We start from the raw sequence: 27448 nt of genomic DNA on the forward strand, positions 1-27448 counted from the left end.
TACATAATCTGCTCTGAGCTTCACTATTTATTTATGCAAGTCAGCCCAGTATCTGCGCAGAACAGCTGACAAACCCTCTTTGCTCAAATGACTGCTCTGATCACAAGGGAGGGATGATTCCTACATTGGTCAGGGCCACAGCTGTCAACAGATTTGAAAATAAGGGATCAGCAGCCTCAAAAATAAGGGATCAGCAGCCTCACCTGTCCCGGGGACAGTCTATGGGATATCTAACAATCCAGGATAGCAGTGGGAAGCAGCGCTGGAATAAGGGAATTTCCCGCCAAAAAAGGGAAGGTTGACAGCTATGGTCAGGGCACTGGGCTCTGCCTACCCCAGCCACTGTCTCCTAAATTGGGTTGGGGATTCCCTTGGTGGAAAGATCAGACCCTCAAACTGGGGCCAATGAGAGTTGGAATCCAACAAGATCCAGAAGGCACCATAAAAGCCGCCTGCTGGATTAGGCCAATGGCCCATCTAGTCCAGCATCCTGTTTTCACATTGGCCAACCAGGTGCCTTGTCGGAAACCCACAAGCAGGACCTGAGGATGTACAAGAGCACACTCCCTTTCTGTGATCTCCAGCAACTGGTATTTGGAAGCATGCTCCCTCTGGCTGTGGAAGGTCCAAGGTCTGTGAACGCAAAGCATAATCATCGCTAGTAGCCATTGATTAAGACTTAGCCTCCATAAATTTGTCTAAACCTCTTTTAAAGCCATCTAAGTTGGTGGTTATCATTGCCTCCTGTGGGAGAGAGTTCCATAGTTTAACCACATTGGATATGACCAATTTACAAGAGTATTAACTAACAGACTCACTTTGGTAGCATAGAATTTAAGAACTTGTTCCTTTCACATATGTGTTTACATTTTTTCCAAGTTAAGATTCAGAATTTCAAGATAATTTAAATACTTGAAGACATTTCAACAGCAATGTAAAGAATATAAGGGCAGAGATCAGGAGCATACATGGATCCCTGAGACACAAACGTTAACCTCTGGAATAGTTTTGCTAACATGTCCGTATCCCTATCTACCCATTAAAAAAATATATCAAACTGTAATTAATTCATTAGTGTAAGAAGACAAATGAAATTGTGTCCCATCCTATTTGGAACAGCGGCACACTCCTTTTCTACTGCACTCACAATGCCTGAAAAACTTGTTAGGGTGAAGCTGTCTCAACTTCCCCAAGTACTACAATGTTATTACTGGAACTGTTAAATCTACAGACACAGTGGCGCTTGGCTTTAGTCATACTCACCCCCATAGAAATAAATATATGTCATCAGTGTATATGGTGCCTTACATAACTAAAGGGGGCTTCCATCCAGAGAAGCCTGAAATTTAAATTTTTACAGAAGAAGAGGAGAAAGGAGGAAATATAGATAATGTTGTGGTCTTGCCTTGAGCATCTCCAGACTCCTTCAGTTACTCAGCAATGGGGCATGCATGTGGCAGGCATTACAGGTGACTAGCCTACATACATGTATACATGTTGTGTGTGAGAGTGAGAAAAATTGGACCAGGTTATAAACTCCCCCCACCCCTGGTTTTGGCTAACTGGGTGGAAAAGGAGAGGTGCAAGTAAACAACACAGAAGAAAAACCTCCTTGTTTATCTTTGCCCCTTTCCTAGCAACATGTGACATGAGCATATGTTCCTCTTACCAGTCACAACAACTTCTCCAGCAGATGCATGGCAGCTGGATCATGAAACCTCCTTATTCTAGAAACACTGGCATCTATTTGGACTTGATCTGGGCTCAGCAGCCTTTGCCAACGCAGGGAAAGGTTATGTAAGCTCAGCAGACAACAAACTGGCCGTTGCATTCCAAGTTATTTACACAAATGGATTTCGAAACCACCCAAAGTAAGATCCCATGTTTGTCAAGGCTGAGCAGGAATCAGCTGAATGCTCCAGGGAGCTGCTTATTAGGCCTCTGCTTTTCTACACGGTTCTAACTGCTTTCATTAAATTTCTAAATTCTTTTTTTAAGGATTCACCATTACAACAAAGCTTTATTTTAAGGCAGACTTTTTTTTTTTTTACACTCACCTCTACCATGTACCCTCTTATTCAGCTTTCTTTTAAAACTTTGTTTAAAATCCAAACACAATTGCTATAACCTTTCCTCCTGGGAAAGTTGAAGAGTAGCAATTTGAAGAGATATGAGAGCCATCACCAACTATCTAAAGGGCTGTCACATGGAGGATGGACCAAACTTGTTTTCTTCTGCTCTGGAGGCTAGGATTCAAGTTACAAGATGGGAGATTCCGTCAGTAAGAGCTGTTCAACATTGGAACAGACTCCAATGAGAGGTGGTGAACTCTCCTTCCTTGGAGGTTTTTAACCAGAGGTTGGATGGCCACCTGTCAAGGATGCTCTAGCTGAGATTCCTGCATTGCAGGGGGTTGGACTAGATGATGCTTTGGGGTCCCTTCCAACTGCACTGGAGCAGCAGATTCACCATGCTAGCCAGAGCAGTAAGGCTTATTGTGATTTTTCATTACCCCAGCTCCAAGCTAGCATAGCAGAAGGGCCTGATCTGTGGGGGATTGGATCCAGCAAATCTTCTGGCACCCTGTCCCCAGGCTACCCACAACACCCTGTTCTGAGCTTCTCTGACTGCTACTTCTGCTAGAAGAACCCCCCGCTGTGGCAGGCCCACCCAACTAGTGGTACTCCTCTGCCAGTGCAGGCCAGAGGAGAGTCTACTGCAAGCAATCCCATGCCCTCCCCACTCCATCAACAGCCACTGCACTCTAAACTCCACTGTTCTCAACAGAGATTACTTCTAGGCATGCATGTGCAATCCTACGCATGCTTACTCAATAGTAAGAGAGTTTGATGCTGTATCTGGAATAGTCTGTTATTACATATTCTAAAAGATACCCGCCAGATCAGTTGTTTAGCGTGTGGTGCCGATAGTGCCAAGGTCACAGGTTTGATTCCCATACGGGGCAGCTGCATATTTCTGCACTTTGGCCTGGATGGTCCCTTCCAACTCTACAATTCTATGATTCTAGGAACTATTTTCTGCAGCCAGTTTTCAACTGTAGAATAAAACGGGGTTCTCATCGTAAGAATGATCTGAAGCGCCATCTGCTGAACAAGAAAAGAACTACCATTCAGCTTCATAATTCTGCAAATGCAGAACTGAAAGGCATTTCCTAAAAGCACACGTGGCAGGAAAATTTAAATATAAATCAATATAGGTGGCACCGAGTAGTAATAGTAATTTATTATTTCTACCCCGCCTATCTGGCTGGGTTTCCCCAGCCACTCTGGGCGGCTTCTAACAAAGATTAAAAATACATTAAAATGTCACACATTAAAAACTTCCCTGAACAGGGCTACCTTCAGATGTCTTCTAAATGTCAGGTAGTTGTTTATCTCTTTGACATCTGATGGGAGGGTGTTCCACAGGGTGGGCGCCACTACCGAGAAGGCCCTCTGCCTGGTTCCCTGTAACTTTGTTTCCTGCAGTGAGGGAATCGCCAGAAGGCGCTCAGCGCTGGACTTCAGTGTCCGGGCAGAATGATGGGGGTGTAGACGCTCCTTCAGGTATACTGGGCTGAGGCCATTTAGGGCTTTAAAGGTTAACACCAACACCAAGAACATCAATATGAACAAGCTGCTATTTAAAATTAATTTTGCACTGAATTAATAACTTGTTCTTTTTTTGTCTAGGAGTATCCCCAAACGTGGGTGGCGCTGTGGTGTAAACCACTGATCCTTGGGCTTGCCAATCAGAAGGTCGGCGGTTTAAATCCCCGCGATGGGGTGAGCTCCCGTTGTTCGGTCCGAGCTCCTGCCAACCTAGTAGTTCAAAAGCACTTCAAAGTGCAAGTAGATAAATAGGTACCACCCTGGCTGGAAGGTAAACAGCGTTTCCGTGTGCTGCTCTGGTTTCGCCAGAAGCGGCTTAGTCATGCTGGCCACATGACCTGGAAAAACTGTCTGTGGACAAATGTCGGCTCCCTCAGCCAGTAAAGCAAGATGAGTGCCGCAACCCCAGAGTCATTCGTGACTAGACTTAATTGTCAGGGGTTCTTTACCTTTACCTTTTTATCCCGAAACTATGCAACCATTCCTTCAGAGGCAGTGTAACTCCAAACATGTCAGTGGGAAATCTTCTGCACATGGGAATCACCCATCCACAGGCCTCCCTCGCTCCCTCTTTTTCTCTTTTTTTTTTCTCTTTCTCTCTCCCCCCCCTCTCCCCCCCCTCTCTCTCTGCCTTCTTTCCATAAGCCATTCATGTCCAATATTTACAGTCCCCATCTATACATACCTAATTGGAAGTAAACCCCATAAGTTCAATGACTCTTACTTCCAGATGTGGGTTTAGGACTGCAGCGTTATTAAGACTGTGAGTCCTGCATAAACAGTGGAAATGTTCGTTCTACTGAAATTGCCGTACATTGCTCTGAGTTCAGTGGATAGGGCAGGGTATAAATAGAATAAATGCTTAAATTGGGGGAGAATCCACAATGAGTAATGTTCACATATTGGAGCCATTAGAAACATGTGAGAACTACATTTCCTGTTTTGCTCTTGCTCATGCATCTGAAGTAGGCTCTTGCCTGCCAAAGGTGTGCAAAACTTGTTAGTGGTTAAGGTGCCATGGGACTCTGATGATTTTCCTGTTTCTGTCCCCCCCCCCCCTTTCTTTTAGTCAGAGCAGCTTTAAAGACAGGTCAAACTTAAGTAAACATTTCTCTAAACAAGTTTTAATATGATGAAAAACCAACTAAAACAAAACAAAGACTTTTTTTTAAAAAAAATGACAGCTTTCAACAAATAGCCTGTTTTCTCAACCACTCACTTTTAAAGGAACTAAGAACCAAACTATATAGAAAATGCAAGATCTATGACTTGATTCCTCTACAACTTTCTATTTGCTAAGAAACAGCTGTAGGAAGCGAAGGGTGGAGGGTTTAAATCAGGCATCCCCAAACTCAGCCCTCAAGATGTTTTGGGACTACAACTCCCATCATCCCTAGCTAACAGGATCAGTGGCTAGAGATTATGGGAATTGTAGTCCCAAAACATCTGGAGGGCCAAATTTGGGGATGCCTGGTTTAACTTGTGCTACAAACCATTTCCCCAACTGAAATGACCTCTTCCAAAGCTGATATTAGCTGTATTGGACTTATTCTATCCCTTTGATGGATTATAACAGCTTCAGAAGGACAGCAATTTAAGTCAGAGTGTTGAGGGGAGGGATTCAATCTGCCCCCACCCAGTGCCACAATCCTGATCCAGCCTGTCACAACAGCAGCTGTTTTTACTTTGTTTTTTATTTGGCTAGCTTTCTATAGCCAAAAAACAACAACCCCTCAATTGGTTTATTTGGGTAGGATTCCCTAAAAAGAAAAGTTTTTAGCTGATATCAAAAACACTACAATGAAGGTTCCTCCCCAATATTAATAGGCTGTGAATTCCAGAGGATAGGTATTTCCACACTAAAAAGATTGACTTCTTGCAGGTATGGAATGAACAAAAGGTAACACTTGTAAAAGTGCCAGTTCCACAGTTTCTTTTAAGTAAATAAAAGGATGTTGGGGGATCTGATCCGAAGTCTCCCTTATCATGTTTAGTGTGCCCATAAAAAGCAGTTTGCAGAAAGTGCATGAGAAAAGGAGAGAGGAAAAATGTTATTGTACAGCAGCTTGTCTTTTTTAAAAAATAAATAAAAAGATGTCTTCATTTGCAGTTCAGTAGCAGTAGAACTTGTCAGTACCAGATAATTGAAAACAGCAAGCAAAATGTTTGTAAACATGCATGAAAGCAGCTATCCTGTATTCATTATCTTGATGAGTGCTGTGTCATGTTTTACTTTTTCTTTAAACACCCCCCCCCCAAAAAAAACACCATTATTCAGTTTAAGTGGCTCTCAGTGTGGGTTGCAACCAGTTAAAATGCATTTAAAATGCAGTAAAACATTAAAATCACCAATCGGAACCGAAAAAATAAACCTCAGCAGCAACATTTGTCAGTCAGCCAAATGACTTATTGAAGCGGAATATGTTAACCAACTTTATAAACAAATTCTGAGCTCTGGGAAGGCACCACAACATAAAAGCCCATTTTCCTCACCATGAAGCAGAGCCTCACCCAAAGACCCCAAGTGGTGCTCAGGTGGAAGAGCAAATGAGAAAACCAGCACATTTAGCAGTGAAACAATTCCCCCACATTGTTACATTTTGTATGTTCATTGAAAACTTTTTGTTTTCTCCTCACTCTTCCCAAATTATTCTATTTTACCGTCACAGTTTTATTTCTTTCTGGGTTTTGTGTTTTATATTTTTTTTCTGAGTACTGCCTGGGTACTCTTTGAATATAGAGTGGTTTATAAATTAAGATAAAACAAATAAAACAAATGCAAGTCCCTTCTCCCCAGCAGGTGAAAAAGACCTTTTTATTAAGGCAGGTTTGTATTTTATTCGCCACTGTCTCTGTGGGTCTCTTTCTTTTTGTTGGTTTTATCTGGCTGTTTTTTATTGACTTGCCTTTTATATTGCCTCTTTTAGGCACCATATTTAGCAATATATTTTACGGGCAGTATATATAACAAAATAATTGAGCGAGTAGAAATATTCCTGCTTGCAGAATGGGACTCTCCCCCCCTCCCCCCAATCGCATGCCAGCCCTATAATTGCTCCAGAAGAGTGGGGGAAGCCCCAGAACAATTTTAGGGGGCATGGGTTGCACAAGCAGAAGTCATTTCGCTGGTACAAAGAGTTGCTTAGTGTTACTTTGGCAACTACCATATGTGATTAACTTCTGGTATTTATTTTATTATTGTTAGCCAACTTGGACATGTTCTTGCAGAACAGTAGGGTCCAAATGTGAATAATTAAATGTACCACGGCGACCTAATTTTTGCCACACAGGAGGGTCAGTCATAGCAGCCATCTTGAAACATGAGAATCAAGTATCCTTCAGGGGTATTCCGAAAACCAGAAGGTGGTCTTAGGCTAGCCACTTCTCTGCATTAGAAATATGACAAGAGAATTTGCTATCAGGGATGGAGAATCTGTGGTCTTCAACTCCCATCGGCCTCTATCAGCATGGCCACTGATCAGGGATAATGGGAATTGCAATCTAGCAACATCTATGGTTCCCTAATCTACAAGCATATGAAGCACTTTGGTTAGTCCAGAGCAGAGATGGGAAACCTGCACACCTTCAGATGTGGCTTGACTAAAACTTCTGTCACCCCCTGGCTACTGGATTCAGCCGACAGGAAGGGCAACTGCCTCTCCATGCCTGCTCTAAAGCACAATGTAAATGTTAATGCTGAAAAAGAGAGCATATAAATATAGCGTGCGATAAAATAATCACAATAAAGGAGTGAATGTGCACTGAACAGACTACAGACCTCTAGCAGTAAGATAGTGCTCTGAAACCACCAAAATGCAACCCACTATAATTCTTTTGATGGCTTTTTATTAGCTTTGCTTTATGAAATAATTTATTTCTGAAAATAAGCTGATCTGCTTGCACTGACATTAGGTGGTTGTTGTTGTTGCTGCTGCTAAAGCTTGTATATTGCCCTTCATCTGAAAATCACAGGGCAGTTCACAACATAAAAATACAAAATGAGAGCAAAATACATAACAAACGAAAAACAAAGCAATAACCTCCTCTTACGCATGCACATTTAAAAGGCCATAGAATGTTTAATCAGCCAAAGGCCTGGTTATTGAGAAACGTTTTTGCCTGGTGCCTAAATACAAAGGCCTCCCTGGGGAGAGTATTCCACAAACAGGGAGCCACCACAGAAAAAGGCTCTTTCTTGTGTTGCCACCCTCCAGACCTCTAATGGAGGAGAAACGTGAAGAAGGGCCTCAAATGATGATTGCAGGATCCGGATCAGTTCATAGGGGGAGAGACGGTCCTTGAGGTATTGTGACTTTATAGGTCAAAACCAGCACTTTGAACTGGGCCCAGGAACTAATCGGCAGCCAGAGCAGGATTGGTGTAATAGGATCAAACCGTCTTGCCCTGGTCACTGAATCCTGCACCAGCTGAAGTTTTCAATATGTCTTCAGAGGCAGCCCCACATGTAATGTGTTGCAGTAATCTATCTATCTATCTATCTATCTATCTATCTATCTAACAGATTGGTTACCAGAGCGACAACAAAAATTAGGCTATCCCTGTCCGGATAGGGGTACATCTGGGCCACCAGCCCAAACTGATGAAAGGCATTCCGCGCCACTGAGTCCATCGGAACCTCAAGTGACAGCAAAGGAACCTGGAGTAGCCCCAAGCTACGTTATATACCCGCTCTGACAGAGGGATATCGAAATTATTTCTGTGTTTGCTGTGGAGTCTCTCAGGAAATACACTACTGTTGCTGAACTTCCTTCTTACCAGAAGGTGGCACTCTTGTATCAAGAAATTACAGAACAGCTCACCTATCTAAAATACTAATAAAAAGGCAAACCCACCTTTTAATTAAGAGAGAAAGGTATCTGTATTCCATACTCAGCTCATGGTTCAAGGTCAAAAGTGTGTAAACTTCCATACAAAGGCTTTTTTCAGAGTGTAGCATGCTGCCGTAAATGAACAGGCCAACAATCCACTCGTTCATGTTATGAGATTCATGGCAGAGATATAAACTTAATCCAATGTTTATTTGTAAGCAGGCCCCGCCACATTCAGTTGGGCTTTCTCACAAGTAAATGGTGTGGAACATTAGGATTTCAGCCTTAAGTTACTTGTTTGTACATCAGTATACTTGCATATTAATAATAATTTATTATTTATACCCCGCCCATCTGACTGGGTTGCCCCAGCCACTCTGAGTGGCTTCCAGCATATATATAAAAACACAATAAAACAATAGACCTTAAAAAGCTTCCCTATGCAGGGCTGCCTTCAGATGTCTCCTAAAAGATGTATGTTCACTCATCTCCTTGACATCTGATGGAAGGGCATTCCACAGGGTGGGTGCCACTACCAAGAAGGCCCTTTGCTTGGTGTATCATATTTAGAATCATATAGTTGGAAGGGACCGCCTGCAATGCAGGAATATGCAGCTGCCCCATATAGGGATCAAACCTGCAACCTTGGTGTTATCAGCACTATGCCGTAACCAACTCAGCTATGTATTATGCTATGATTTATGTACAGTGGAACCTCAGAAGCCGAACGCCTTTGAACTCGAACGTTTTGGCTCCCAAACCATCGAAAACCAGAAGTGATTGTTCTGGTTTTCAAATGATTTTCAGAAGTCAAAAGTCTGCCCCGCTCCTGCAGCCAATCGGAAGCTGTGCCTTGGTTTCTGAACTGTTCCGGGAGTCGAACAGACTCCTGGAATGGATTAAATTTGAAAACCAAGGTACGACTGTATTTCTTAGCTTTAGAGGTCTACGTGGCAGATGTACACTGGCTTCTGTTCCAAAGTGAGCAGCTGTTTTAGCCTTTTGCAGCAAAACCAACCAAGAGTCTTGTGGCACTTTAAAGGTTAGTACATTTCTTACTGTCAATGTCAAAAACCCGGGGAGTTGGGATCTCAATAATAAACCAGATTAATAAATCCAGGGCCTCTGCATTCCTGCAAATGATTGGAAAATACTCTCTTGGAAGCAAGAGAAGCTCCTTTGCTTGCCTAAGTTATCTATCTTGGTCTATCTATGCTGCCTCCATGGACTATAGGTGCTTGATCCCAATCATGACATCTGACCCAAATCCTTGACTCCTCCCACCCTTTCATCTTTCCATGTTGCAATAACAAAGTAGCCAAGAGCATTATTAAAAGTTGCATTAAGAATGTGTCTTAGTTTCAACATATCACTGCCATGTTGTTTTCTGGAATCTGTTTTTCAGAGAGTGGGTGTTTTACATTTAGGTATTTCCACACCAGAAATGGTGTAAACACATTTTAAATTGTTAATGCATGCTAGAAAATAGAATACATTGTTTTAAACTAAACTAAATTTGGGGGCGCTGGGCAGATCTTTGCACCCCAGCGGCGCATATGCTAAAGACTCCCCTGCCCTTTATCCCACATTAGCAGCACTCAGAAGTACCTCTTTGGAGGCAAAGGCATCTTGAAGGTGCCTTCAACACCTGAGGCTTAAAGCAGCTTTTTCTTAGCTCAGGCAAGCCTGTGCATTCATTCTGCGCCCTTCCTACTTTAAAAACAATCCCAAGTGGCCCAAGGAAGAAAACTCAAAGGCCTTCTTCCCTGTTAAAAGCACAACTCGGCAGCGTCTAACAGCAAAGGAAACACCTTGAACTGTGGGACATTGAGAGGAGCGTGTTCAGTTGTCACTGGATTTTAGCTGTGCAGAATTTGCAAGTGAGCAAACACCTGGAGCACCTAAGTCTGTCTTGTGGAAACTGGCCGGCCTGCCTGCCGCTGACGTCTGATTTCCCCCACCGCCCCAGTTCACTGAGCTTGTGCAGAGGGCGGCAGGTGCAATTCAAAGTACTGGAAGAGAGAAAACTCCACAAATCGTCCTCCCCAGCAAACCACATTTTGCAAGTTACGCGTCGTCCGCACGGGGAATCGGGGGTCGGAATAAACACGTGTCGGGCTTAAAGCAGGCGGCCAACACCCTCTTTACCTTTGCTTGGCGAGAGCGGGACATGACGGGACACGCGGTTTCTGGTCGCGCAGCAGACTCGCTCCAAGTTCTCCCCGCTTGTCGTCGCGGCTCCTGGGTTTGTCCGGCCTCTCTCTCGGGCCGTCTTTCTTCTCGCGCGCTCCTCCTCTCGCCGCGACGTCACAGGCCCCGCCCCTCTAGATTTACATACGGGCCGCCCAGCTCGCCTTTCGGCGGCGGGCCCCGCCCCCGGAGCCGCCGATTGGTGCGGCTCCCCGCAGGTCATTTGCATGCCGCCTGCAACTCGGCGCGTCCAGCCGTGCAGCACCAGAGAAGTTTCGCTCAAAGCTTCTGCAAGTGTCTGAGACGGGGCGGGGGACGCGCGGCGGCAGCAGCAGCAGCAGCTCCCGGGGCTGCCTCGTCCAATCTTCTTCGCCTTCTGGAGGAGTCCCGGTGTGACACCGGATCGCCGTCTGGGAAAGGGCTGGCCTGCCCTCCTGAGCCGCCCAGGAGGCTTCTCTCTCCGCCGCTGAAGGGCGCCCCGTTGGGAACGGCGCTGCCCTCTTGGAGCTTCTGAAAACAGCTCTCTCTCTTTCTCTCTGCCTGATCCCTTCTTCTTCTTCTTCTTTTTTCCTCCTCCTGGCCCCAGTATTTTCCATCCTTGCTCGAGGCGGAAAATAAATGATCTCACCCCTCGCCGTGGAATGGAGACAGCTGGCACCCAGCAGAACCTGAAGGAGCCCCAGGAGCTCGAGCGCCAACGGGACTCCTCTCCGGGAGCCTAAGGACCAGCGGGGCCGGCCAGCTCCTCGCCTCGGGCTTCTTTTGGAAGCAGCCCCCGATCTAGGGAGTTGGGTCCTGCGCTTGCTGCTGCTGCTTTTCTTTTCCCCCCTTGGCTTGGCGCAAGATCGCAGGTTCTTTTCCTATGGCTGGGATATACAGCTCCACTCTGAAGACCCTGGAAGACTTGACCCTGGACTCCGGGTATGGGGCTGGGGACTCCTGCCGCTCGCTCAGCCTCTCCTCTTGCAAGTCCAACTCGCAAGCCTTCGCGTCGTCTCAGCCCAGGGGCAACTGGTGGTACTACTCGGGCTCCATGAACAGTCGCAACAACAGCTGGGACACCGTCAACACCGTCCTGCCCGAGGACCCCGAAGTGGCGGACATCTTCTCCAGATGCGCCAAGCTGCCCGACCTCGAGGAATTCCCTTGGACGGAGGAGGACATTGGGAAGATCCTCAGGAAAGGGAAAGCAGGAGGAGGGACCAAGAGGGACTTCACCCAAGAAGCGGTGCGGAGGTTGTCCGTGTTACTGCGGAGACCCTTGATCCGGATCTCCAGGGAGGCGCAGCGCCTGAGCGTGATGCACTCCAAGTGCACGCGCTTCGAGATCCAAAGCGCCATCAAGCTGATCCAGAGCTGGTCGTTGTCCGAGAGCTGCGTCCTGGCCACCGTCAAGGCGCTCTCGCTCTACAGCATGAGCGCCGGCGACGGGCTGAGGAAGGGCAAGTCGGCCAGGTGCGGCATCACCTTTTCCGTGGGCCGGTTCTTCAGGTGGATGGTGGATACCAGGATCTCGGTGAGGATCCACGAGTACGCGGCCATCTCTTTGACGTCCTGCATGGAGAACCTGGTGGAGGAGATCAAGGCCAGAGTAGTGGCAAGCCAGAGCCCCGACGGAGGCGGAGGGGGAAGTGAGATCTCCGCAGAAGTTCTGGAGATGGTTATCAACAACGATGCGGAGCTTTGGGGAGTGCTGCAGCCCTATGAGCACCTGATCTGCGGGAAGAACGCGAATGGTAAGGAGCAGAGCTGTCAATTTAGCAAATCCAATGGGCCCGATCCGTACTTTTTGCCTGTCTTCTTACTTTTATGCTGCTTCCTTGCATGGTTGGTTTTTGTGTTTTGATTGCGTTCGAAACTTTTATTTCAGTAAGACTGCTTCGGTCTGCTTCTTTCCAATGGGCAGAATATGAGTTTGATTGGGATCTTATGGATTGGATTGGGATCTTCAGGGCAAAGGCTGTAAGCTCAATGGTGCAGCATCTGTTTTGTATGCAGAAGGTCCTAGGTTCCACTCCTGGCATCTCCAGGTAGGCTGGGGAAGAGCCAGTGCTAAATCATTAGGCATGCCACTGAGCTAAATGGACCAATAGTCTGATTTTGTATAAGGGAGCTTTCTACATTCACTGTATTTAGTGGTACATTCGCAGGATTGCAAGTTAAATAAATAGTATAAACAAACTAGATTATAGAATTGTAAAGTTGGAAGGGACCACAAGGTCCAACCCCCTTGCAGTGCAGGAATCTTTTGTCCAACGTAGGGCTCGAGCCCATAACCCTGAGATTAAGAGGCTCATGCTCTACTGGCTGAGCCAGGGTTGTTCTACAGAAGGTTAGATTGCCAACCGGAGCTAGCCTAATGTACGAAGGTAAAATCGCCATTCGCTGCTCCATCCACCTTTTCTTCAGTTCCCACCTCCACTGGCATGTGGCCTCAAGAAGGATGCTCAGAAGGAAATGCAGCCTTCAGGCAATAAATGCTTCCTCACTCCTGTCTTTTTTGCTTACATACATATCTTAAGTGCCATGCAAGATAACCAGCAAGACAGCTCCATTACTCCAGCCTCCCCCCCCTTTCTGTGAATATCATTGAGAATATTAAAAGTAACAGTTGGAGAAGCAGTCTCAGGAATCCATGTGGGGAGGAAACAGAAGCAATGTACGGATGCCTGGCTCTACCATGACATATTTGGAGGTGTCCCACATCAGTTTCACCATAGCAGCAAGTCCAGCTGAAGTTCATCAGTTTCACTTCCCTGCTCTTGATTGCACAAGTGAGATTGATAAACTCCTCTAGGGCAGGAAACAGAGCTGTATGCGGAAGTACAGCAACTCATTTTAAGGGCATGTTGTCACAACTACTTCAGCCGCAACTGGTGGCTGTGGGAAAACACTCCAACCATAGACAAATCCCATCTGCATCAGCCTGTGGCTGGGTGGTCATATGAATGGTATAGGCAAACTCTAAATTTAGCTTGCATCAGTTTGGGCATGTCATGGACAAGTAGTTAAGGCTCTTGCTGGATCGAAGAAAAGTCTAGCATCCCATTCTCACAGTGGCAACCAGGTGTTGTGACTAGGAGTCAATGGTAGCCTTATCCGTCATGAACTTGTCTAACCACCTTTTAAAGCCAACAAGGTTAGTGGCTGTCACTACATCTTAAGAGAGTAAATTCCATACTTTAACTGACCACTGTGTGGTGGTCCTTCCTTTTGTATGCCATGAATCAGTTTAATTGAATGACCACAGGATCTAGTATTGTGAGAGAAGGAGAACTGTGGATAATGTTATTTTAAAAATGTTATAAAAAGGTAAAGGACCCCTGGACGGTTAAGTCCAGTCAAACTCAACTATGGGATACAGCGCTCATCTCTGCCTTCAGGCCGAAGGAGCTGGTGTTTGTCTGCAGACAGCTTTTCTGGGTCATGTGGCCAGCATGACGAAACTGCTTCTGGCGCAACGGGACACTGTGATGGAACCAGGGCGGCACTGTGGTCTAAACCACCAAGCCTCTTGGGCTTGCTGATTGTAAGGTCAGCAGTTCGAATTTGCATGACAGGGTGAGCTCCCGTTGCTCTGTCCCAGCTCCTGCCAACCTAGCAGTTCGAAAACATACCAGCACAAATAAATAGGTACCGCTGAGGCAGAAAGATAAACTGATAATGTTATACTACTCTATGTGCCTAAGATGCAGTCTGTGTAGCCAATATGTATAAACTATGGTCAATTCACCAAACTTCCCAGTGTCATACATTCTTCTGCTGGATGCATGTGCAATGTATGCATACTTCTTATAATGTGTTTCACTTGTCCTTCTTCAATGGTTATGTATTGCAAATATGCAAATACCATATTTGATATTTGTGCTACCTAGACACAGTAATATCTATTCCCACTCGCTATCCTTAGTGCTAAAACAGTAGGAAATGCAAGGATATGTTTTATATCTTGTTTTGTGTCACTGCTACTTTTGTCAAAATAAAAAAAAATCCTTCCAGTAGCACCTTTAAGACCAACTAAGTTAGTTCTTGGTATGAGCTTTCGTGTGCAAGCACACTTCTTCAGATACACTGAAACAGAAGTTGCCAGATCCTTCTATATAGTGAGAAGGTGGGGAGGGGTATTACTCAGAAGGGTGGTGGGAATGGGAGATTGGCAGATAGCTGGGATGAACCTGCTGACGACTCTTAACGACTGTAATGGGTCTTACAGGAAAAGGCAAGGGGTGAGAAGGTGAGAAATGGCTTAGTCATGTATAATGGGATAAGAATCCAATGTCTTTGTTCAAACCAGGTTTCTCCATGGTTTTAAGTTTGGTAATGAGTTGCAATTCAGCAGCTTCTCTTTCCAGTCTATTTCTGAAATTCCTTTGTAGTAAAACAGCTACTTTGAGATCTTGTATAGAATGTCCTGGGAGATTAAAGTGTTCTCCTACTGGTTTCTCTGTTTTGTGATTCTTGATGTCAGATTTATGTCCATTTATTCTTTGGCGTAAGGTTTGGCCTGTTTGTCCAATATAGAGAGCTGAAGGACACTGTTGGCATTTGATGCCATACACAATGTTAGATGATGAGCAATTGAATAGTCCCGAGATGGTATGTGTGATGTTGTTGGGGCCAGTAATGGTGTTGTCCGGGTGTATGTGGCAGCAAAGTTGGCATCTGGGTTTATTGCAGGCTCTGGTGCCAGTGTCCGTGTTAAGTCTGGTTGTAGTATTATTGTGGGTTAGGAGTTGTTTAAGATTGGGTGGCTGTCTGTAGGCAATGAAAGGTCTTCCTCCCAGAGCTTGAGAAAGAGAACTGTCATTGTCCAGGAGAGGTTGTAGATCTCTGATGATGCGTTGTACTGTTTTAACTTGGGAGCTGTATGTGATGACTAGAGGTGTTCTGTTATTTTCTTTTTTGGGTTTGTCTTGCAGCAAGTTCTCTCTGGGTATAAGTCTACTTTTTTTTTTTGCTACTTTTGTGGTTCATTATAGAGAGAAACTGAAGAATAAATATGGTTAAGTACGTTGCTGAATTAAAGAGTCCCAAGAGAGAAAGAGTTATCTCTGAAGAAGAAACTGAATGAACAGAGGCTTGTGTTACATGGAAATATAAACAGATATGAAAGGAAATGGTTATAAGTATTCAGAACATTTAAGTTGCCAGTTATGTAACATTCACAAGTTGCATCCAAGCGTCAATTAGTCATGCAAGGGACTGGTTTCATTTGACAATGTTGTATGCTTTTTTTAGATCATTTTGTCAAATTGTATTTATTGAGTTATAAATTCTGATCTCCCTGTGCCTACATGTGCATTTAATTCAGTTTCAGAAGTGTGTTTATTGTGTTAACGGGACTGGAATGCAACTCTGACTATTCTAATAACCTTCACTTGCAATTTGCAAAACAAAATTGATTTTGTGGTCCTTGGATAGGAGAAGAGTTGAGGCTGAATTTTCTTATCCCCCTCTCTCTTTTTCAACTAAGAATAAAAGTATGAGTAGGAAATGTCACCTTATTCCTAACACATTTGTTGTTCTGAGTTGATGTTGGATTACTTTCCAGAAGTTAATATGCACACCCCAGAGTTACTGAGAACAGTGGATTGTCTGAATAGTCTCAATCTTCTTTTAAGTTAAATTACTAACACCATGTTTGTTTGTTTGTTTGTTTGTTTGTTTGTTTGTTTGTTTCACTTGTATCCCACCTTTCCTCCAAGGAGCTGAAGGTTGTGTATTATAGTTTTCTTCCCCACTGTATCCTCACAACAGCCTGTGAGGTAGGTTAAACTGTGAGTTAGCTACTGGCCCAAGGCCATCTAGTGAACTTCAAGTCTGAGTTGAGATTTGAACCCTTGCCTTCCAGGTCCTTTTCCAGCATTCTAACCACTGCACCAACCCATGGGCTCTATTGGGTTTTATTTGCGCAGAGACAACACACCACATGAGGTCACTGCTCTGTTTAAGTTTAAAGACCGCGTAGCTGACTTTAAGGAAAAAAACAAAAACGTCAGGCGATCTGATCATTGTTTTCTATGAAATGTGAAGTCTAGGTCAAAAATACTACAACTTTGGAAGAGTGTTGCCTGGAGCTATAAGAGATCAAAGTAGGCAGTCTTTCTTTCATGTTTGAATGCAGTTCACATTCTATTGTTTGTGTGACTGGTTTTTCATATATCATCACTAGGATGCAGGCAATGATTATAGCAGAAGGTACTGTATAAACTTCTCTCTGGTCCTCAGAGTATCTCTTCTTTGGTGCTAGCCTACCCTCTATGAATAACTAAGCTGAATGCCAAGGATGCGGGCATTTCTCAGCCTGAGACCCATATTCTCTTCTGTGCAACCTTTTGGAGGTCATATGCCAGTGATGGGCAGGGTCAGAAGCAAACGAGGGCCGAGCAATTAATTCCCGTTTCCCCTTTGTACAATGAGCTAGTATCTGCGCACACTCACTCAGTCCTTCATCCAGGCAAGCAAGAGTCACCAGAATTCAAAGACACATCCCAGCCAAGCAAAAACATTCAAGGAGCCTGTGAACTGAGAACAGGTGAGGGGTGTGGTTGGGCAAAGTCCCAAGGGTCAGACAGAGATGCCTGAAGGGCCACCTGCCGGAGGCTCCCCATGCCTGCTGTATGCACTGCACTTTGGGCTAATTATCACTGCTGCGGATCAGTAGGGCAACCATCAATTAGTAACACACCTTGTGCGCTTCATTGTATCGCTCTACTTGGGATCTCACAGTAAGCACATTGTGCCTTTGTTCCTTCTCTTGCTTATCCACAGGCAAAACTGCATTCATTGCACTTGGAGAGGCAGGAACAGTTGTTAACTAGGTGCAGTGTAGTCGCTGGAAGTGTGGATTTGTCCCTGGTTTGGCTTAGCCATTATCTCACTGGTTGCCTTAGGCATGCCCTTATCTCTCAACATCAGCCATCCTTTTCCATCTGCAGTATGGGGATAATAGTGTTGACCTACCTTATAAGGTTGCAAGATTATTCAGCTGATGCATGCGAAGCACCTTCAGCTGTCAGTAGTGTTTATATACTTAACACTATATATTATTTAGTTTTAGCAGTTTCACTACAATAAGCTGAACATCTGGACTATGTGTTTTTCAGGGTTTCTTTAGGGTGCTTCTGGGCAGAGAAATTGTGTGTCAGGGTGATTATTCAGCAAACCTGAGTTCCTGTGCTGATTCCCTTAGTTCAAATGACAGCCTGAGGGATTAATAGAGTCAGTATCACTAGCGCTGCCGAAACTGGCGATGGTTAGACAAAACATCTGTGTAAACCTTTGCCCTTTCCTTCTGGAGACTGCTCACACTTTTGCTTGGTGCTTAGGTATGAAACAAGTAGTTTAGGAAGAGTCCACCTTAATGTGCTTAGTAGATGAGCCCTCTTTTTCTGATCCCATGGAAACCAAGGGCAAAACCGAGCTTTCTTCTATATGTTGCATACTCAAAACTCACAATGGCTTGGTTAATATGGTATTTTAAGCCATAGTTAAACCAAACTATGGTTTACATGTAACTATGACCATGCTGGTGCATACTGATGACATCGCAAGTCCTTTGTTCATCCCCGGTTCTTGCTGATGTGCTGCTGGGAGGTGTTATGTCTGAACCTGTGCTTGTGGTTTATTTGAGGGAAACAAACCACAAGAGATAAGCCAAGAACAGAACATGGGTACAGTTGTACATTCACTTTTAAACTATAATTTAGTTTAACTATGTCTTGACGTGACATGCAGACACGTACTTATGGCCTGGAAAAATGCTGGTTACATAGAAAGTTGCAGGATTGTGAAGAAGGCGAAGGCTGGAATATTTTCTGTGAAGTGTGTGTTTCTATAGTGTCATCAACATCTCATGAGTCAATTTTATTAATTGTTGAATGGACTGAGTTATTTTTGTATATATGCAAATATTTCAGGATAACTTTCTACAATAATGTGGAGGAGGCCAATTACGTCTGTTAATTAATCACATCCATATTCTCTTTCTGGAAGCAATATTTGCTATGTTCAAACACTTTGTAAAAAGGGAGTCTCTCTCTCTCTCTGTGTGTGTGTGTGTGTGTGTGTGTACAATTAGAAACAGCACATTTGTCAGTCCTAATGCAAAAAATATGCTATGCCACACAGATAAAAGGGACGTCAGAAGCTTAATATACAGAACATAAGTATCTAGTGAACACACATAAATCAGTGTACAAAAGATTCTAGAGATAAACATACTCCATTTAACTCTTAAATGAATTAGTTAAATTGCTTTTCTCATAGAGATCAAAGTGGCTTATATTAATGTAAATGGTTAATTTTGTAATTGAACCCCCTTTTGAAAATCTTTATATGAGAAGCAAGATTCCATTCTAATTTTAGCTCTTCCATACACATGAATGAAGACATGGGTTGTATAAAGGCTTATCTAGCAAATTTTATGAACAGCAGTTGATATACAGTACACAGATATTTTTTCATTGAAACCTCTATTTTCTCCTTTTAAGAATTTCATAGATAATGCTGATTGACCAAATAATGAAAATTCAGTTGTCTAGACCCCCATATCACTCACCACTAGACACTGAAAGATGGCCTTATGAAGCTTGAGAAACATCATTATGATAAATAGAAGATAACAAAGCTGCATGGTGCCATTAAAGATATAGCCATTAGCATACACCAAAGATTTTCTACCTTTTGAGTCCACTGCTCCCTTGACCAACTACATTCCTTTTGCGGCACCCCTGTGGGGCTCAGGAGCCCAGTTATGTAACCCCTTGCCTGTAGAGCTGGCAGCCTCTCACCCTTTTTCAAATACCCTCCCTTGTTCCCTCAGCCTTCTTTTCTCTCTCCTCTCCTTGGGAGTCCTCTGGGCAGGCAGCTGCTGCCCCTGGTTGCATCCCTCTGCCCCAAAGAGAGGTGCCTCCTCACACTGCCCCACAGAGGCCTAGGACTTGTCTGTCCATTCCCAACAGCAAGGGCTGGCAAACTGGCTGGCTGGGCTTCTTCACCCACTTGCTTGCTCACTCCAAGGCCACATCAGCTCCTGGCAACCAGCACCCCCTGGCCAGCCCCAGAGGCAGCATCACCTGGGGAACTTGTCACCAGGACTGCTAAAACAAACAGCTGTGCAAGCCTTTGGGAAGCAAAAACTGGAGAGGGCATCAGAGGAGGGAGGGAAGGAAGGAAAGAGGGACAGAGGCCAGTGTTGCTCGCGACACCTCTGACCATCATTCAAGGCACCCCAGGGTGCCATGGCACACTGGTTGAAAACCACTGGCATACACATTTAAAAACAAAACAGAGGGATTGTACATAGAGCAATGGTTCACTTAGCATGAATGCATGGACATGTCACCTCCTGGAGCAGAACTCGCGATCACTTTTCTCCTGGGCCCCTGGGCCATCCTGAGCAAAGCCATGGTTTGGCTTAGCATGATGTATAAACCAGACCACAGTCTGATTAATTTGTTTGCATACCAATGGCCACAGATTATTGGTTGATGCTTCTAGAAACCAGCTGAAGATGCTTGCTTCCTCAGTGGTTTTTGATTGAAAATGTTTCTTCAGTGAGCACTGATGGTCACCAATGAGGTGGGACCCAACATGGCCTTGAGAAGTGGCTGCAGAAGCAGCTGGGAGATAAAATGTGACCAGCAAAGAGACAATGTTCTGAGTCTTAGAGATGGTTGGAAAGAACCTCGTGGGACTCAAGCTGCATGTTATTTGCTTTGGAAAAACTGATGCTGCTTTAAAGCACTATATTTCCCTGTGCTTGCCAGTTCTGCATACATAAATATGTGCATATTTGTAAATAAATGAATCACAAAGCTACAATAAGTCTCTAATAAGGAAACAGAGCTTGTAAATAGCTTCCTTTGGAACTTAATCCAGCTGAGGTAAGTGGGGCAGCATGAACATACAATAATACTATTATAGATCTCATCTTGAAAATGTGTAGATAGTCAGCCAAACAAATACAGGTTCAGATTCTTAGAAGAGCTAAACCAGATTACGGGCCAAGTAAGTTTTTCAAGAATTAAAGCAGTCGTCCAATAGGAATAATTTCACCAGGGTCTGCCCAATATGTTTTGCTCAGTGAAACATAATTTTTTGTCACCCCCTTTCCGAATCAATGTGCATAGTACTCAAGGCACCTCTTCCTCCTCTCTGCCAGGAAAATACAATACTAGTAAATTAAATAACTAAAACTTTGCTGCCCTTTCATGACACTCAAAATCAGCTGTCTGAGGTGGCCACCTTACTTAGTTTAATGGTAAGGCCAACCATTACATTTCTTTCTTTCCTCTCCAACATGAACATTCATCAAATCCCTGGTCTAGTTTTATTTGTGTCACTCCATAAAATATTATTATACCAGACCAATAACTTACCTACTGCAGTGAGGCTGGCTTAGAAAACTACAACACCGCTTCTACTTTGCATTTTTAGTATCAAGCAACTGAAGGCATTGGCACCCAATTCCCATAAAGTAAGGAAGTCCTTCAGAATGTTGGTCTTCAACTGGTGTGCCATGACTACAGTGAGGTCAGATTCCAACTTAAGGCGAGTCACACCATGGCACTACTACTGTTCTGCTTTTCGGGGGGAAAGAAAAAGAAGAGAGAGAGAAAGCAGCAAAAAGACAAAGAGTTTACAGATAAGGGGAAGGAGAAAATCCTATGTTACAAGCTGGCAGTAGCGGGTCCCACGTTAAAGGTAGACCCAGTCTTCAACATTGTCAAGCAGTTGCTTAATTGTATGGGTGCATTGATTTTACTGATTAAATGAACTCATATCAGACAGGAACATGGATGGTGTATTTATAGCTCCTTAAATAATGAAGCACAAAGCTTCAGACCTGTGGAAAACATCCAAGGCTATGTTTGATTAGTGGCACATCTCTTTATATTTATTTCCTTTCTCACCTTTGCAAGTTAAATACAGAGGAAAAGCTAGGGTGTATTTTAAATTGTGCTGGTAGGAATGGGCCATTATTATTTTGATGTTGCATTTCATTTTAATGACAACACTGAAAATTGGTTTGTTCTTCAGTGTAAAGCCACAGCTCTAATTCTCTGTTGAGATTCATGTGCCGAACAGTGAAATTACCTTGTAATGTGTGTTACGTATTCAAACTGCTTTCTGGTTAGCTGAGCTGAACTAACTGAAGTGCTCATAGAGCATCTCATTAATTTTAATAAGCTATTATTGTCACTGCTACATTCTGTGGGATTCTATGCACCAGGGGAAAATAGCTGCAAATGTGATCAATAAACTAGCAAGGTAGAAGAACATTACTCAGCTTACGGTTGCTAGAAGTGTCTGGAGAGCAACATCATCATGATACAAAACTGTTCAAAAACTCTTTGGCCTGGTTCATCATGTATTACTCTGAATGTCTGGTTTTCAGCAATAAAATGAATCATATACAGTCAGCTGTTTGCTTGGAAGGACTGTCTACATGTTGACTATGCCAGGGCAGTCCCCACCCTCTTTGCAAAATGACGGGTTTCCCTGACAGGTACAGTCAGTCTGAATCATATGGGTAGCCCTTAATACAAAAACAGCCTGGAAACACAATTAGATTCTCACACCCTCTGACACTCTAATGGCAATCAAACTGCCAGGATAATTTAATGGGTTCTTCTCACAAGCAGGCCTGTCCCTTGACTGTCACATCAAGCGATGACTTGGTTGTGTGAACTGGCCATGATAACTGTAGCACCACAGATAAGAACATCACTAAAATGCAATGCTTTTCAACAGAGTTGATCTTTGCACTCTGCAAACATCCCTAAAAGGCTGGTTCACATGTCACACTGAAAGGCAGGTATATCCTGTCTCCACTCATGTACAGGTGTTTGTGTGGAAAAAATGTACACTTGCTGATGTGTGCAGCTCAGCTCTTGTATGCATAGGTTCGTAGAGTGTACACTCATAGTGAATAACTGCATGATAGTAAATAACTGCATAGTGAATAACAGCTCAACTATTTATACAGTAAATACAGATGGTGCATTCACTGAATGTAATATGTGAACAAATACTGTATGCAGCCTTCAAGTGTAGAAATATGAAGTGATGTACATGTGTGAACAGGTCCCAATATGTCCCTCTTGTTAATGAGGCAGCACAGGTAAAAGCTAAGTTCTTATGCAGAGATCGCCGAGTATTTTATTATGTTAGGTACATAACAGCCCATTATGTAGAACTGACATATTACCTGTAGGTAGGGATGGAAAGCTGAGTCTGTTTTCTCAGGGGGTTTTTCTCCCAATCTTGAATTAAGTTTTCCGCATTTTGTGATTTATTTTCTCTGATCCTCATGAAAACTCACCAAGATTTTTGTGCCTGTTTCGCCTAATGCACATACATATGCAGTTTTGACTAATTTACACATTTTTGTAAGTAGATTCCCCTCATATAATGCATTTTCATATGCACATATTCCCCTAATTTATCCATGTTTATATACATTGGTTGATTGGTGAACTGCACAGCAAAATCCACATAAGTGCGAATTTGGAGAAATTGCTTTGTTTGGATTCACATAGTTTCAGAAAGTGTGACTCTTGTACATTTGGCTTTAAATGAGACTTGAATTTCTCCTCCATCCCTACTATAGGGCATGTGTGGATTCCTGTCACAGATTTACTAGCTGTAATGTGATAAGGAACTGTCTTACATTTTGGTCACATGGCAAAGTGTTAGTAAGACATTCTGGGGTATCCGGTTATTTGTCATAATTTCTTAATCTTCTTAAACTTCTCAATTCTCAGAATCAGAATTGGTGGAGGAGGAAAAGTATATTACTGGAGCTCTAGTGTGTATAAGATGGGAGCTGAAAGAGATTGTGAAACCTGGTGCAATTATCTGTATATATGTGTCACAAGAAATGTGAGGTTGGTGATCAACCAGTTGCTGCGGTCAACAAGAATACTAGCTCAATAAAGCTACTTGTTGCCATTGCCTGATGGTAACTTGGAAAGAATAGCAAAAAAATGCTATAGATAAGCAAGCAAGAAAGTTAATAGGTTAAAATGATGCCCATGTTTCTGTTTTACACCTCTGAGTTACAAGCTCTGTTTTAAGGTATACTTTAAAAAAAGGGAGGGGGGACTTTGTGTTCTCACAGTAGTCCCAAAGGAATCATTGTGCATGTTCAGGAAACTTACACATGACTTGTTACAATTGGCAGTCACAGCCATGGAGTGGCTTAGATCTGGAACAGCACCAAGTTGCAGTAGGGCTGCACCAGAATACATTTGCCGAGCTATGTGGGTGGACTGCTTGCCTTTACAACAGCTGGCTTTGCACAGTGGCAAGTCCCTATTCTTTTACAAGCACTGAGATTTATGCAGGTTAGGTGCCATGAGAGATTCCTATTGCAAAGTTATTTCCTCCTGAAACTGAAGGTCGGTCTTTGGAAATCATGGTAAAGAAATGACCTACATGTTTAAAAACCAACAGCCCTCCTGCAGGCATTCATTCAGAAAAATGAGACCTGTCATCAGAGTGAGGTGTGTTCCAGTCAAAGCCCATCCGAGTAGGGCTGTGCTCTGACATTTGCTCTTTGCGGGGACTGAAAACAAAGGACCTGGTGGGTTAGGACACAGTCAAAAACTAACCCTGACTGATTCCCTTTTAAATAGAAGCAACTGGGAATTGGAGGTCTAGTTTTCATTGGTGCTGTAACCATGGAATATTTGAGGAGATAGATATCTAACTTGGCACTGCTGTTTTGGGCACTTGTTCTGTGTTGACGATGGAAGGGAGAAGTGTAAGGACATGTCGACACAGCGCTTTATGATTCAGAGGGGCTGATTACTGACTGTGGTATTGTTGGCAACTGTTCCCTGCTGCCCCACAGCGGCTACTACAATGGCATATGTGGACATTAAAATGATTGTTCTGATTCCCAGGCCTACCTTGCAGCTAGTCAGTATGCCAAGTCCACATTCAAAATCAGAGGGTCGATCAGCACCAGCAAAGGCTGAAGGTCAGGAAATGAGGTTCAGGATCAATCCAAGTCTGAAGTCAGGATCACTGACGGAGGAAGGGTGGGTGCAGTCCACCCTGGGTGTCATCCCTGAGGGGGGGGTGACATCACCACACTACTCCCCTGGGACACTTGGTTTGCCTCCTGGGACACTTGGTCTGTATGACTGGCCCCATAAACATGGAACTTACAGCAGCCTTTCTTAGGGGCAGGCAGACTTAAGGCTCAGCAGATCAGATTTGTTTTTTACCTGAACCACAAGATCCACGAACCCAGTTTGGTGCAAAAGTCATAGACTGAGGACTACGGAACTAGAGCCCAATAATTTGCTTTGGGTACCAGTGCTGGACTGAGAATAACTGAGAGGGAATAACTTGCTATGTGGAAGTACAATGCACACTTTGTATATTATATACCCACTTTGAAAACTGGAACTGTTGTGTTGCATGTTAAGTAATTACAATGTCCAGTAGGCGTTAGTGGCTGTTAGTTGTGGCAGTTAGTAGAAGCTTTTAAAACAATGTGATGAGATACCCAGGATTACAATGCAATCCCAATAAACCCCTCACCCCTTGCTTGTTTTGCGTTACTGAAAAGTTTATGGGCTGGACTGTCCACCATTTGCCAGGTTAAAAGGTGTTCCAGCACAACCAAATGCAACAGTTAGTGAGACCTATTGATATAACTGCATTGCTGATGGTTTTATGTTTTGATTATTGTATTTTAGATTAGGGTTTAATTTTGTTTTGAATGTTGTATTTTCAAATGTTGTTAGCCATATAAAGGGCAGGAAATATAACAACAACTTGTACAGCTCTAATAATAGACGAGTAAGGCAACATATTGAAAGTAACAGCATGTATCTTCTGTGAAATGATCTATAAGGAAATATTTGTTCATGGTACTTCTGTTTTGCATGATAAGCAACGATCAGGAGCTCCTAGATTATGTAGCAAAATCAAAACTGTGTGAACCATATTGTGTCACATTACACTGTAATTTTGCAATCCAGTAATTACAGGGTTGATTGTCGCTTGATGTTGCTTCAAACTGTGAAGTACTATATTTAACTGTTTAAAAAAGCAATCCCATATTTTTTTTTGTGCAGATTTGCTTATCCAAGATAAGTGGTGGTATTGGTTGAATGGCACCTAAGACTCAAGCAGGGAAGATGCTGTTTGTTAAGGGAGGGAGGAAAGTGGTGTTTTGGTGGTTATACTGGTTTTGTATTTTTCTACACAAATGCCACTATATTGCCTCTTATTATGATTAATGTAAACATAAATTATGTCATCATGCATGAAATATATATTTCTGTACCAAGTTAGGAGTGAGCCTTTAGACCAATGCAGATGTACAAAGAGGATTAGGAGTGGAGGTGTCTTCTGCAGATGAACAAGAGCAGAAACTATCACTATAGAACACAGTTTAGCACACTAAAAACTGGATTTAATCTGGAGCTCATGCAGAGTCAGAATTAAATACACAAGAGCCCAAAGGTCAGCATTCTCTCCCTACAGTGGCCAACTACTGTATACACCTTATGGGAACCACACCTTATGAAGCCCTCAAGGAGGATATGAACATAGGAGCACTCTCCTTCTATTGCTCCCCAACATTGCTGTTTGAATGTATTCTGCCTCTGATATTGGAGGTGATATATAGCCATTGTGACTAGCAGTCATGGTAAGCCTTATCCTCTGTGAGTTTGCCTAATCCATTTTTTAAGTCATCCGAGTCGGTGGCCATCACTGCATCTTGTGGTAGCAAATCCCTTGTCTCAACTATGAATGGTTTTTGCCAGTTCCCATTCTGAAAATGAGTGATGGGGAATTGAAAATAAATGGCTACGGTCCGCATCATGATATGCAGACACAATTGGATCCAGATCTGAAATATATATGTTCAGTAACTGAACAGCTTGATTGGCATATTACAAAGATCTGTGTCATGTTGCCCAAGAGTTCTGCATTTGTACTGGAACATAGAATCATAGCATTGTAAGGGACCACTAGGATCATCATTCTAGTCCAACCCCCTGCAATGCAGGAATATTTTGCCCAACATGGGCCTTGAACCCTTGACCCTGAGATTAAGAGTCTCGTGTTCTGCCAACTGAGCTATCCTATATTTGATGTAATGACAATGATTTATATAACATTCCAAACTTTTCCAAGTGCTTCATATATATTATCTCAGTATTTCTGACAACACTCTTGTAAGGAAAGTCATTTTTTATTCTCTAAATTTTGGGGACTGAGGACATGGCTTGCCTAAGACAATCTCGTGGATTCATGGTAGAGGTGAGATTTGTACTATACTACAATAGCTTTGCATGTGGAGTGATAGTCTTCTGCCATTCAAGATGCTGTCCAAAACACTCTTGCATAGGAACAGATATCGCAGAATGCAGTGGAAACTATTTCCAAATAAATGTCCTTAGGTTTGAGATGAAGCATAGGCATTGTTCCCCATTTTGCATGGTTTCCCCTTCAAAATAGTTCATCTTGTCATCATACCATTCTTTGATTCTATGATTTAGCAAAGTTGTGTAAATAAACTTATAGAGGTTAAGCTTTCGCTAATATTTATGCCAACATTTTAACTTGATCATAGCCTAAACAGTTTTAAAATGGGAGATTTTATAGTTATTAGTAGCGTGCATGTATTCTAAGGAGCTTCCAGTACAATAACTTACATTTTGTTCTTTACTTGCTTTATCATATTTGTTTAGTCTGAAGATCACTTGCATATTTTCAGCAAGTTCTTGGCTTGAATTTGCATTGAATTGTCAAAAATACGCTAGTGTTCATGAGTACATCTTTTCC

At 43.3% G+C, this 27448-nt stretch overlaps 2 protein-coding genes across 2 annotated transcripts in view; one reads left to right on the forward strand and one right to left on the reverse strand.

Annotated features, from left to right (window-relative positions):
* The window catches only part of LOC308464256 (catalase), a 48219-nt gene extending 37476 nt beyond the window's left edge, over positions 1-10743 (reverse strand). The window contains exon 1 of the mRNA XM_080983433.1: positions 10589-10743. Coding sequence (XP_080839559.1) covers positions 10589-10612 — 24 coding nt within the window. The 5' untranslated portion in view covers positions 10613-10743. The remainder of the gene's footprint in view (positions 1-10588) is intronic.
* Positions 10744-10888: 145 nt separating this feature from the next.
* Positions 10889-27448, forward strand: part of ABTB2 (ankyrin repeat and BTB domain containing 2) — a 159480-nt gene continuing 142920 nt past the window's right edge. Inside the window, exon 1 of the mRNA XM_080983055.1 lies at positions 10889-12366. Within this exon, the coding sequence (XP_080839181.1) occupies positions 11493-12366 (874 nt within the window). The 5' untranslated portion in view covers positions 10889-11492. The remainder of the gene's footprint in view (positions 12367-27448) is intronic.

The sequence above is a fragment of the Podarcis pityusensis genome, assembly GCF_964106645.2.
Source record: "Podarcis pityusensis genome assembly, chromosome: 1".
Lineage (NCBI taxonomy): Eukaryota > Metazoa > Chordata > Lepidosauria > Squamata > Lacertidae > Podarcis > Podarcis pityusensis.